General features: G+C 42.5%; 1 protein-coding gene across 2 annotated transcripts in view; it reads right to left on the reverse strand.

Annotated features, from left to right (window-relative positions):
- The window catches only part of cdh13 (cadherin 13, H-cadherin (heart)), a 545,258-nt gene that overhangs the window by 349,565 nt on the left and 182,772 nt on the right, over window positions 1-12,921 (reverse strand). For both annotated transcript variants that reach the window (XM_020456206.2, XM_020456207.2), the window contains exon 3: window positions 7,327-7,538. In XM_020456206.2, coding sequence (XP_020311795.2) covers window positions 7,327-7,538 — 212 coding nt within the window. The remainder of the gene's footprint in view (window positions 1-7,326; window positions 7,539-12,921) is intronic.

The following is a 12,921-nucleotide window of genomic DNA, read 5'->3' on the forward strand; positions in this document are numbered from 1 at the left end:
GTGTTTCCACAGTTGTGGTTCGTAGAATTTATGCCAAAGTGAATAGAAGCTGTTCTGATGGTTTGTGGGGGCTCGATGCTCTATTAAGACGCTATGTTGGTGTTTCCTTTATTTCGGCAGTTACATGTACATTGATCCTGTCATTCTAACACCTGTCAGCAGCTGTCAGATAGGGTTGTTCTAGAGAGGCGGCGAAGAGAGGAGGCTATCTAAGACTGACACAGCAACCAGTACAGTCTTTAGAAACAGACATTCATTTGGATGGAATTACAATCTAACAACAAAATTAGACTGTTATAACCTTGAACAGTAAGTCATTAGGTTTGATGTAATTGCATTGTTATGCTTCCTTCAACATTCTAATTGACTCGATCTTTTCAGACTTGGGGGAGTAGAAAAAGAAAGGAAGATTGAAAGAGAGAGATACAGCGATATGAAAAGAAAGAGCGAAGGAGAGAAAGATGACAGATGACAATGCTCTCACGAAGAAAACCTATTTACTCACTTTTTTTTAACCTATTGTTGATTCAGCCAGAGCCTATTTGAAATGTTAATTTCCATCTTCAAAACACTACAGAATCTAGAGGAACAAGAAAAAGTGTCATGCTTTGTGACTCTAGTTCTGTCACAGTATGGAAAGACATTCCATTTATATGTGTGTATGCGCGTATGTGTGGCTCACACTCATTAGCCAATGTGCATTTGCAACTGTATGTAAACGTAATAAGTGGTATGGATAAGTAGCTTTTCTCCCTTGTACCTCTCTCTTCTTCTTTCCTCTCCTCGTTTCTCTTTCTCCTTTTGTAAGTTCTAATGCAATTAGGGCCCTTCTAGTAGGTAACGTTTTGTTGAAAATTATATTTGGCATTCACGCTATCGACTCAGGACTCAAATTGAACACATTTGCATAGCTGCAATGACCCAAGTGAGAGCACCAGGCTCTGGCTGTCCATTCAGCAGGACACATGGCCACATAATGCTGCCTCACTGCCCGCCAACACATACACAGGCAAAACGCCTGCATGAGCAATGTGAGAGCCTAAGACTTCAAAGGAGAAGTCGTGCTTTTGTGCACTCATAGATATACAATATAATAGCTAGAGACAGCGAACACACAGAACAGATGGTGGAGAAGCATAGTTGGATCACTCACCTGTAAAGTGACCAGTGGCAGGCGGGGAGCTGATATGACTCTTAACATGCTGTATATATGACAGTGGAGGACATTGGAGGAGTTTTAAACATGGCAAATTTACATTGTTCAAATTGACTGATGCTTTTGTATATTGCAAAATTACAGAAAAATGTAGCATTTCTATTACCACAGTGTAATCGCCACATGTATGAATAGGGCCAGGATAGGAGAGGAGAGTGTCACTGTGCTGTGCTGGCTGGGTGAGCAGCAGCCGCAGTACCAACGTGACGTGTCAGGGATGAGAGAACATCCAGCAGTCACCATCTCTCTCTATGTTTTACATACACTGTCTTTTTGACTTTCTCTCTCTTATTCTCCCTCTCCCTCTGTCCCTTCCCTCTCACCCTTCCCCCCTCTCTGTATCTATCTCTGCCTCCCTCCTCCGTGACAGCCCTGTGCCCACTCGGTAGAGGTCCTCCTGATCCCCGCCCTGGCATGAGGTATCCAATCAATCAAATGTATTTATAAAGCCCTTCTTACATCAGCTGATGTTACGAAGTGCTGTACAGAAACCCAGCCTAAAACCCAAACAGCAAGCAATGCAGGTGTAGAAGCACGGTGGATTGGATAACTCCCTAGAGGGCTGGAAGAAACCTAGAGAGGAACCAGGTAATGAGGGGTGGCCAGTCCTCTTCTGGCTGTGCCGGGTGGAGATTATAACAGAACATGGCCAAGAGGTCATAGATGACCAGCAGGGTCAAATAATAATAATCACTGTAGTTGTCGAGGGTGCAACAGGTCAGCACCTCAGGAGTAAATGTCAGTTGGCTTTTCATAGCCGATTATTCAGAGTATCTCTACCGCACCTGCTGTCTCTAGAGAGTTTAAAACAGCAGGTCCATGCCCACGCTGCTACCAGAAACAACAGTTGGTGCCATGGCGACAGTCCGGTCAACAACCAGAAGAAGCAGTTGTCCTTCCTCTTTTATGGCACATCATACAGTTACAATCTTGTACGCAATGTTGTGCTGCGCTGTGAGCTGGCAGTGCTCGCCCCTGTTAGAATGACAGAGAGGGACGAGGTAGGAGGGGTGGGTGCTGAAGGCAGTTGTTTACAAAGCTGTACGTTGAAACGGAGACAGAGAGAGCACACTGACTGCTATACTGGCAACTCACTCCAACTCACTTTACTTTCCTGTTCCAGACAACCTTCAGAGGTCATATGAAACCTATCAACACAACCAGAACAAGGTACATCAAGTACATAGTGTCCTGTAACAGACAGTGTTTTCCAGCCACTGACTGACTCTGAAAAACCTGAAGCAGTCAACCAGAGTGTCACACAACTACTCCAGGTTAAATGGACTATTATGTATTTTAAATGCAAATCCATAGGTGGGTTGTCTTCTATGATTGGGTTCCAAAGCTAGCTCCTGGCCTTTGGGTGGCCCTGTAAAACCTAACTTCCGTAAGTATGACCACATCAATCCCAGAATGCATTGCTCCTGGCTGCTTTATTGCTATGATACAGTACGATACCTTTATTTTTAGCAGCTCAATGGGAAACAGCAGAGTGATGACAGGTATTACACTGAAGATGGAACACACTGTCACTATCTCTTTCCTGTGCTGAGAGATGAAGGGTGCAGTGAAAGGGATGGGGGCTTAAAACCCATCAATGCTCTGCATGCGGTCATTGGGGATATTGATGAGCACACTCCGTTTGATACACATACCTAGCTACATTGTCAAGGCCAGAGAGGCGTGAAGCTCGCACTGAATGCTGGGAGACTAAACATAACGTGTGTCCCCCTCTCCTGCCTCGCTGTGCAGGTGATGAATAGGCCTAGCGCTGGGCTCAGTTCTGTGACACTGTAACACCCCACGAGTTAGTAATGAATCTTTGTGTCCTGTCCACCAACACCTCTCTCTCTCTCTCTCTCTCTCTTTCTTTCTTTCTTTCTCTCTCTCTCTCTCTCTCTCTCAGAATGCTTGAATTCTCATTAGGGAAGTGAGCACCAAGATGTGTCAGGAACACATGGGGGGGGGGGCTCAGAATACATTTGGGCAGTGGAGTTGATGTGTGTGTATTTCAGAGCAGGACGACGAAGAGGAGTGAGAGAAGTGTTGATGGTGGGGGCTTTTGTTTGACCTAGGATCTATAGGCATTGCGACAGACAGAGCCTTCGTCACTCACAGACTGAGAGCAGAGTTACTGCGGCAGCAATGTCACGTCCTTGTCCATTCTGCCATTCTTCCCCTGAATACTATATTGAGAAGTCTCATTAGTCATTCCTGACTGTCTGTTGGAGTGGTGTTCAGTACGAACAGAGAGAGAATGTCAGAGTGTAACCTGGGACTACACCATTGACACAGAACACAAGCCAGCACTGAGACACAACACAACATACACAACCAAACATCACAAGAAATGAAATAAAAACAACAAGCCTGGTTGTTGTTATCACACAGAGGGATCACCACCAGCTGTGACCTGAAGAGTTCAGCAAAGCACTTTGTAAGATTGCTAAAGACCACTTAACTTGGCAATACTGCCAGACAGGGATGAGGACAGCACCAGGCAGACTGACACAGTGACTCAGATCTCTAACTGCCCTGCCATGATTCTTCAGTACTAGTAACTACATGTATATGACAAAGAGCCCATGTGAAGTGAACAACCAGGAGAGCAACAGAGAGGCTGAGTATAGGAGAGATGGTACTGTGTACTGATGGTACTAGATGGTACTGTGTACTGCACTGCTGACGGAGACTAACAACACAGTACTTTAACAGAAAGAACACGTGAGGGAGCAGGTTTTAAACTGCAATAGGAGCGGGTGTAGTATGCACCGTCAACTGCTGTGTTGTGGCAGCATTGTAGAACTGTTTGTTATCCATCAAAGACTACTGGAAGGAAGTGAGGACTTGTATGCAATATTACATTTATTTCAGAGTGAGATGGCATGGAAGAAAAATAACTAAGCCAAATAAGTAGTTTTATTTTGCTCTTATCAATTGTTATATTTAAATATGGCTATTTATTTCCCAGAGGGCAACCCTTGTACTATATAATGTAACAGAAAGAAAATAACAGAGAAATAAACAAAAATCCATATCTTAGCGTGTGCATTTAAAAAAAATGTAAATGCTTTCTTCCATTAATTCTCACATTGATCCCCAGCAAAAGATAATACATTATTCTGTGAATTCAGAGTTTCCTCGTAATGGCAATCATTTATCAGCAGCCTCCCTCCCTCAAGCTGAAGCCCACATTACCATCTCGTCCTCCTCTGAGGAATTAAAAACATATTCTACCCCCACTCAGACAGCACTTATCAATTATCAAAAGCCAATAAATCTACAACAAAGACACTATAAAGATACTATAACATGAATTATACACGTAACTGACAAAATACAGGAAACACCAACATAAAGTGTCTTACGAGGGCATTGGGCCACCACAGGTCAGAACAGATTCAATGCACCTTGGCATAGATTCTACAAGTGTCACGCCTACTCCCGCTCTCCCTCTCTGGCGCTCGAGGGCGCCAGGCTGCCTTTCATTACGCACACCTGTCACCATCTTTACGCACAGCAGCGCTCATTGGACTCACCTGGACTCCTTCCCTTTGTTGATTGCCCCATCTATAACTGTCTGCTCCCCCGGTTGTTCCCTGTGTCAGCATTAATGTTGTTATGTGTTCACGTCCAGACACCGTCCTGTCCTGTTCCATGTCTGTCGCCATTAAATGTTCACTCCCTGTGCCTGCTTCTCGTCTCTACCAGCGTCGACCCTTACAACAAGTGTCTAGCACACTATTGGAGGGATGTGACGCCATTCGTCCACAAGAAATTCCATATTTGGTGTTTTATTGATGGTGGTGGAAAACAGTCTCAGGCGCCACTCCAGAATCTCACAGAAATGTTGAGATCTGGTAACAGACACAGCCATGGCATATAGTTTACATCCTTTACCTGCTTATCAAATAATTCAGTGAAAACTTATGCCCTGTGGATGGATGTCATCCTTTGAGGACATAGCCCTGGTAGCCAAACTAATGGCCTGCCCAGCATTTTGATACATGACCTTAAGCATTATGAGATGTTAATGGCTTAATTAATTCAGGAAGCACACATGCGTGGAAGAACCTGCTTTCAATATACTTTGTTTCCCTCATTTGCTCAAGTGTTTCCATTATTTTGACAGTTACATCAATATATACACCCAGGGACATTTCCGCTCGACATTAGTGGAGAAATGGAGGGGTTGGAGTAATGAAAGCTTGGCAACAGAGACGTGTTTTAAGGGAACAAAACAGTTTTGCACTGTCATTTGCTGTGGTTGATATTAATTGTGATTACAGGATGGCACTGTAAAATGTGAAACCCATTTCTATTTTTCAATTTTATTCTGTTTCCTCTTAATCTATAAAAGCTCTGTTCCTAACACCAAATCAAATTGCCATGACCTCAGCCTGGTACAATTGGTTTGCCCAACACAACCTCTAAACACAATCCTTACAAAACCCTTTCCAGACTTTGGGGCTTTCACCAGAGACAGCAAGCCTTGTTTGGTGGATCTATTGGGGAATAATTATGATGATTGAGTCTTGAAGTCTACATCACAGAGATATACAGTGTATGATAGAGGCGGAGATGAGGGTGATGGTTCTGTTGCTTTGTTCTTTGGTTCTGCTTCTCAAAGCAGAGAGCCTCTGTAGATTAATTGATTGTGAAATAATGAGAGCTCTTTACCAATCCACATTAAAGGACTCATCCAGTCTCATCTGCCTGTTTTCCCTCCTTTTCTTCGCCTGTCTTTCTGCCCCTTTTGTGTTCAATCCTTTTCTCTTTCTCTTCCTCCTCCTCAACCATAACCCTCTTATGTCCAATAGTCTCCTCTGTCTCTCTATTCTTACTTTCCCTCTTTGCCTAATTAATGAGGTCCATGTATTCTATGCCATTAACACTAATATCCCCCACTGGGTAGGCCTAGAGCAGCAGAGAGATATCAAAGAGCCAGAACAAAGGGAGGAGACAATGGATGATCTGGCATCGGAGCTGGTCTGACACTGCTGGGAGTTCTCTCCTACAGAATGAATTCTGAAGAAAAATTGGTTATTGGGCCACGGCCACCCAACTTTTCTTAACTTTTTCTTTCATTATAGCACTTAGTCATGTCAATATGCATAATGTCTTGTTAACCTACGACAAGGAAATTACATTTTAGAAACATTTTATTTAACTAACTTTCTTTTAACGCGGGAGACAAAAAAAATGTTTTAAAAACAGAGTGCCTTCGTACTCTCGCCAAGAAGAACATTATGGTGACATTACTCATGAGGAAACCTTCTCTCCCCATTCATACACAGAATGGAGATGACTCATTCCCTTATGTCCTCCCAGGCTTGCCAAAGACATAGCCGTGGACTGGCAAACTAAATAAATAATGGGTGAAGCATAAACAAATGAAGGCAAGGTGACGCACAGAGACAGTGAGAGAGCTACTCATTAGGCTGGGAACCAGAGAAACTACACCAGTGGGACACCTGGGCAGGGAGCAGGGAAGAGCGATGATTGGAGGGGAGGTAACGGAATATTTGAGATGGCCCTGGGAAATGTTTTAATCAAGTTGGCAGCACTAGTGCTGGCCTGGAGGGCGGGGACAGGAAGGGGCTGGAAGGCAAGTGGAGGGGGTAATGGATGGAGTGACTTTGACACAGGTGGTTTTGTGGATCATTAAACAGAAATTAGTTACTGTATTTGGTATTTTGAATACTAACACCATATATAGAAGGAACACATTTTTATTTTCAGATGAGACTGAAGATTTAAGTGGTTAAGGTTTGGCGACAATGAGCACAGTGGGCAGTTCTGGGAACTGTACTTGAATGACAAAAGTGATATGCAGACATAATCACAGTCATTTTCACCAACCACCGGCTCTCCAAACCCAAATGAAGTCCACACATCCACCCAGTGGAAAGAGGAAGTCACTTTAAATAAGTCTACATTGTAGAAAAATACAATGAAAAGACACAGCTGTCATTTCAAAGCTTTGTTGTGCAGTCTGTTGCACACTTCTTTCCACAGCTATCTTATTAAATGATGAGCTCTGAACAGCAACATTAATAGGAGAGTATCTATCTGCCATAGTCAGAGGAATCCATTGGCCAGCTACTCACCCTGAGTGTTTGAGGAGATCTAGGTGGAGCTCCGACAATGTCCACCTGTGCCATGTCATCAGCCTGCTCGTTGACCCCGTGGATAAACATGACAGTGCCGCTGTCCATCACGTCTCGTCTGGCCACCAGGTTCATCTCCTCGTCCACCTGGAAGTCCGGGTGGGACACCTCGAACGCCAAGCCCTCATTCCCCGCACAGTCATCAAAGAACACTGTGAGAGAGAGAAAGAGAGAGCGAGGGAGAAACAAAACACCACAGCTATTACCAACACTGTTTAGACAGCTTTTCTACATGGTTGTGTTGCGTTCCTGTGCATTCCAGGGTCTCTACCTATTCTACATATCTGCATGTGCTGTCTCTGATCAGCAGCAGTCTCTCCTAAGGTTCAGTGATCTCTATGCATGAGCAACGTCACAGGAATGACCAAGGTAGCTATTCAAATACGATAACCTTAGGTTCCCTCTCTGTCAATTACAAATAAACACATGAACAGATACACGCACATATCCGCATCTGCTAATGCTGTACCTTCTATTCATAATTATGCTGTGTGAGTGTGATTGTTTGCTTTCATTTAATAGCGATAATTAACACTTCAATTAGCTTTTATCAAAGCCATGTGCTTTGCCTAAATGTCCCTCTCCACCCCTCACCATCCACTTGCTGCCATTCCATGTCTTTACCAGGGACATGGTGTGGTAAATAAGATGTCCATGAGCCATCTCACTCTGTGTGAGTGTGTGCGTGCGTGTGTGCATGCATGCATGTGTGTGTGTGTATGCCACCCTGTACACATATGTGTATAATGCCATTGTCGTCTGACAGAGAGATAGCGCCACTCCACCATGGTTTATCTTCTCTGATCGTGTTGATCCTATCCTTATCTTGCTTTGCCACACTCCCCTTCCTGGCCCATCAAGTACCCTTCCCTCAACCCCCCTCCCCCTTCCACTGTGAGGAGCCCAAGAGGAAGGTGGTGGGGGTGAGAAGACAATACCTCCGTTTGGACTGTAGACTCTTTGACTTGTCTTGAATGAGAGTTATCAAATACTGCCTCAGGCATGAACATAACCTTATACCAGTTCATGATTAAATGGTCTGATTCAATTTGAGATCATAGTTGTTTGAAAAACAATGATGTTTTCTGGGATATCCATATATTTGAATCAAATCAAATTGTATTTTTCACATGCTTCGTAAACAATAGGTGTAGACTAACAGTGAAATGCTAACTTAATCCTTTCCCAACAATGGAGATTTATAGATTGAAATTAAAACTATAAACTAAAAATAGATGGTGACACAAGGAATAAATACTCAGTGAATAACAAATAACAATAAGGAGTAAAAATAATATGGCTATATACAGGGAGTAGCAGTTCTGGGTGGATGTGCAGGGGTACGAGGTAATTGATACTGTTTCCTGAAATCTGAGCCAGCAGTGGCTAGGTTAATAACAACACCATTTAAAAATGAGCCCACTCCTCGTCAGAAGGAATCCACTGCTGCTGCTTTACGGAAAATCCCTTTGCTTTACAGTCGGGACAATGTTCTACATAATACATCCATAATAAATGAATTTCCACTTTTCTTCTTTTCTCTACATAACAGAAATATCCTTAGCAGCGTATACTCCCTAGCCCTGGGAACTCTTAAACTGAAGAACACTGAACATCTCATCTGCACATTCTGTTTATAATGGAGAGCCAAGGACAGTCTTCAATACAGTGCCCTCGGATAAAACTGACTCTCAAGTGGGAAGCATGGGAAAGCACTCCTTTTTAGTTTACCCATGAATCAACCTATATTCCTGCTCTCAACAGCTTATAATACTCACATTAAATGTACATGTACATCTGGTAGCACTTCCAGCAACCCTGGGCCAGATGCTGAGCTAATTGTAGTGTTGTACATTTAATGTTGAAAAACCCTCTTTAAACTCTCATTACCACTTATTATCAAACAGTTGGAGCTACGCTTTCATTCCATTCAACCACCATGGTAACCCACTGCAACAATTAGCACCTGTTGCTTAACTTCAGAAAATGACACACCTTAATTATTATCTTAAAAAAAAAAAAAATGTAATACAGTATATCATTTGTAAAGCGAGAGGTTAAGCGGTTGGTAGGATCATCAACACACACAATCGCCATCTGTAATTATGACAAAAAACCAAATACACCCAAACAAACACCCAAACACACCCAGCTGTCCATGTAGACATTATGATGTGCAGCGGGCCATAAAAGGCAGGTTATATGGAGGGAGGCCAGGTTTTACGAGGATGGCTGGCACACTGTGACACTGACAGTGCAGTGACAGAAGGGACATGATGAGGGGTTGATGAACAGTTACATCTAAGTGGTGGTGTGTCTCATGTGCAGCGATGTTTTGTTCTGGGCCTCCCACTGATCACTGTAACACTAACAAGCCCACCCTGCCCTGCCAACGTCCCTGTCATTAGAATTACTGGCATTATGAGGAACAGGGGGGCACAGCAGAACACACTGGCTGTGCATCTATAAAAATGGATTATCCTATGTTTATTTCAGTCCCTTTCTTTATCTCTCTCTCCCTCGCTCCCCCCTCCCCTCTCTATTTCTTCTCCTGTTTTGTTGTGGACAGAAGATAAAGGAGATGGAAGGAAGTCTTCCTCCAACATTGATGAAGCCTGTTTTAGGCCCTCAGCAGTGTGTCTCCTGTGTTTGTTGTGTGAAGCTGAACTGGGTCTCTCCTTCTTGCAGACTCTCTACACCTCAGGACCATCTGAAATTGGAAAACTCTACAGTTACTGCTGTGTGCCTACCAAATCAATAGGAATCAAATTTATCAACGTACTCGCTCAATGCACTTAACCTTTTCAACTCTGTTGTGGGGCCTTTTTATCGCTTTCTCCACCACAGCCACTTTAAATCTCCCCTCTGGCCACAATCACACACTCACTCTGTCTATGGACTGACAGGAGAGGAGGGAAAGAAAGGCAAGGCTTCACCATGCCAGTAGAGGTTGAGAGAGTCAACAGAACTCCATTTCTATATTCAATTCTCATTGCTAACAAAAAAGCATGGCAGGTAGGTAGACTATTAGTTAGAGTGTTGGGTCAGTAACCGAATCCCTGAGCTGACAAGGTGAAACTCTGTTGTTCTACCCCTGAACAAGGCAGTTAACCCACTGTTCCCCAGTAGGCAGTCATTGTAAATAAGAACTTGTTCTTAACTGACTTGCCTAGTTAAATAAAAAAAAAAAGTTAATTTCTATCCCCATACAACTCTTCATAGCCTGCAAACAGTGTCAGAAATTTCAAAGGCAAGCAGCGAGCGTTTGATGGTATTCTAATGTTGTCAGGTTTTGGGGGGATTTCAGCGGGAGCATGGCGGGGATGTGCTTTGATGTCAAGTGACAATGGCATTGGCCCCCTCGTCCTCCAAGAAGTGGCTATGAGTTTAAACAGCACTGCACAACACGGATTAGCTGGCTAAAACCCCGAACTGAGAACTGTGTGGGCTTTCTTTTTTTTACAGTCACCCAATTTAACATGAGTTCCTTTTAGGCCATAAAACCAATCATGGTAATGTAAAATGGTGATCTGTCCTCTCATGACTGTGCTTGGTCCTTTAGGACACCGTAGCTAAGTAATATGGTATTACTGCATAGCTACTGAAAATCCCTCATGACACTTTCAGAATGGAATTAAATGTCATACATACGGTAGTATTTACGATTTGTACTTTTTGGAACTGAAGCCTGCAAAATTATTCAAATTATGAACAGAGCTGCTCATTCAGCTAGTTATTGCTGATGTTTAATTCCATTCAAAATGTCAATAAATCATTTATAAACCAAATTGCTGGGTTCATTACATGTAAGTAATGACTAGTAATGTAAACTTATTTTGAAGCATATGTCATACATATGGTAGTACTTACACTTCGTACTTTTGGGAATTTAAACTGGCAGAAATGTTCAAATATAAAATAGAGCTGCTTGTGCAGCTAGTTATTGCAGATGTTTAATTCCATTCGAAATGACAAGAAATCATTTCGAAACCAATTTGCCGGGGTCATTATATGTAAGTAATGTCAATGTATTTTGAAGCATTTGTCAATACTTCACCCGAAACAGTTTCTGTTTTCTCAAAACTCCTATGCCTTAATAAACAAATGGAGGTGTAGTTGTATATGATGCTTGACATTACCGTCCCCTTTCATCTAACAAGCATTCTGATCATCCAACGCTGTCTCTTGAAAGCATTACGGTTATGTTGTGTGCATCCTAAAAGGGTACGGAGGAAACACAACAAGTCTTTGATAGGCTGTTGAGAAATCATTTTGAAGACAACAGGAAGCTTCAGATGTGTAACCTTTTCTGCTTGGCTTTGATCGAGGGAAATGGGATTACATCTAACAACTCATATTTACTTTTGGATTCCTTTTTATTGTCAGGCACGAAATACATTTTTTTTTTATGTTAGGTAATAAGGTTTTCCTGCTCAGTGTTGTGAAGACAATTTTCTGCCTCCTAACTAAATGTCAAGATGTTATGATGGGGAGAGATGGGAATCTGAAGACTAATCTGAAAGGTGACAGTGTCTGCATCAGAGCTGATAGCTGTGTCCTATTAGAGTGTGCTCTGCCTCAAAAGGCCTCGCAAAATCATGTCGCTAAGTAATCCGGCATTACAGCGCTGTGCTGCTTTTGAAACTTTTGAAACGTAATTCCATTTACTGCAAGAGTTTCTCATTTGTGAGGAGCATTGTGTACAACACACACAGCCTTTAAGCGGGAACAAGGCTGTGCTTCTACTGTGAGCAGAACGTCCCAGGAGGCTTTCACACCAGGGTCTCACTGTTAGGAGGACATTTAGAAAGCTGGAATCTGAGGATTTCAGACAAGTTCTCCAAAAAGTAGAAGCAGCATGTCTGATTCCATATCAAACTTCTCTGATGCTTAATCTCCCTTTCTTCTCATTTTCTTCTCTCTCTATCTGTCTCTCTTGTGCTTTTGCAATCTCTCTCTTTTGGTCCCTGCTTCTCGCTCTCTTGCTCTCTTTCTTTTGCTCTCTCTCCTTCTATTTCTCTCTCTTACTCTCTCCAAAATATGAAATATGGTCGATGAAGATAAGTTCAAACAGACCACTGATCTTAGTGTAGCTCTAGGGACTGAAAACACAGTCCAAGCCAGGAAACAGAACAGGCAGACCATAAGAAAATGAGAAACTGAAGTTATTTAAATCATACATTTGAATAACATCTGACTGGCACAAAATCACTGTAATCAAATCAAATCACATGAAATTGTTTTTTTCACATGCTTCGTAACCAACAGGTGTAAACTAACAATGAAATGCTTACTTACAGGTACTTTTCCAACAATGCAGAGTTAATATAAAAATGTAAATAAGTATAATAACAGAAATAGTGTCACAAAGAATAAATACACAGTGAATAACGAATAAGAACAACGAGTAAAAAATAACATGGCTATCTATAGGGAGTGCAAGCACCGAGTCAATGTGCAGGGGTACGAGGTAATTGAGGTAGCTATGTACATAGAAGTAGGCATAAAGTCACTAGGCAACAGGATAGATAATAG

The sequence above is a fragment of the Oncorhynchus kisutch genome, linkage group LG22 (genome assembly GCF_002021735.2).
Source record: "Oncorhynchus kisutch isolate 150728-3 linkage group LG22, Okis_V2, whole genome shotgun sequence".
NCBI lineage: Eukaryota > Metazoa > Chordata > Actinopteri > Salmoniformes > Salmonidae > Oncorhynchus > Oncorhynchus kisutch.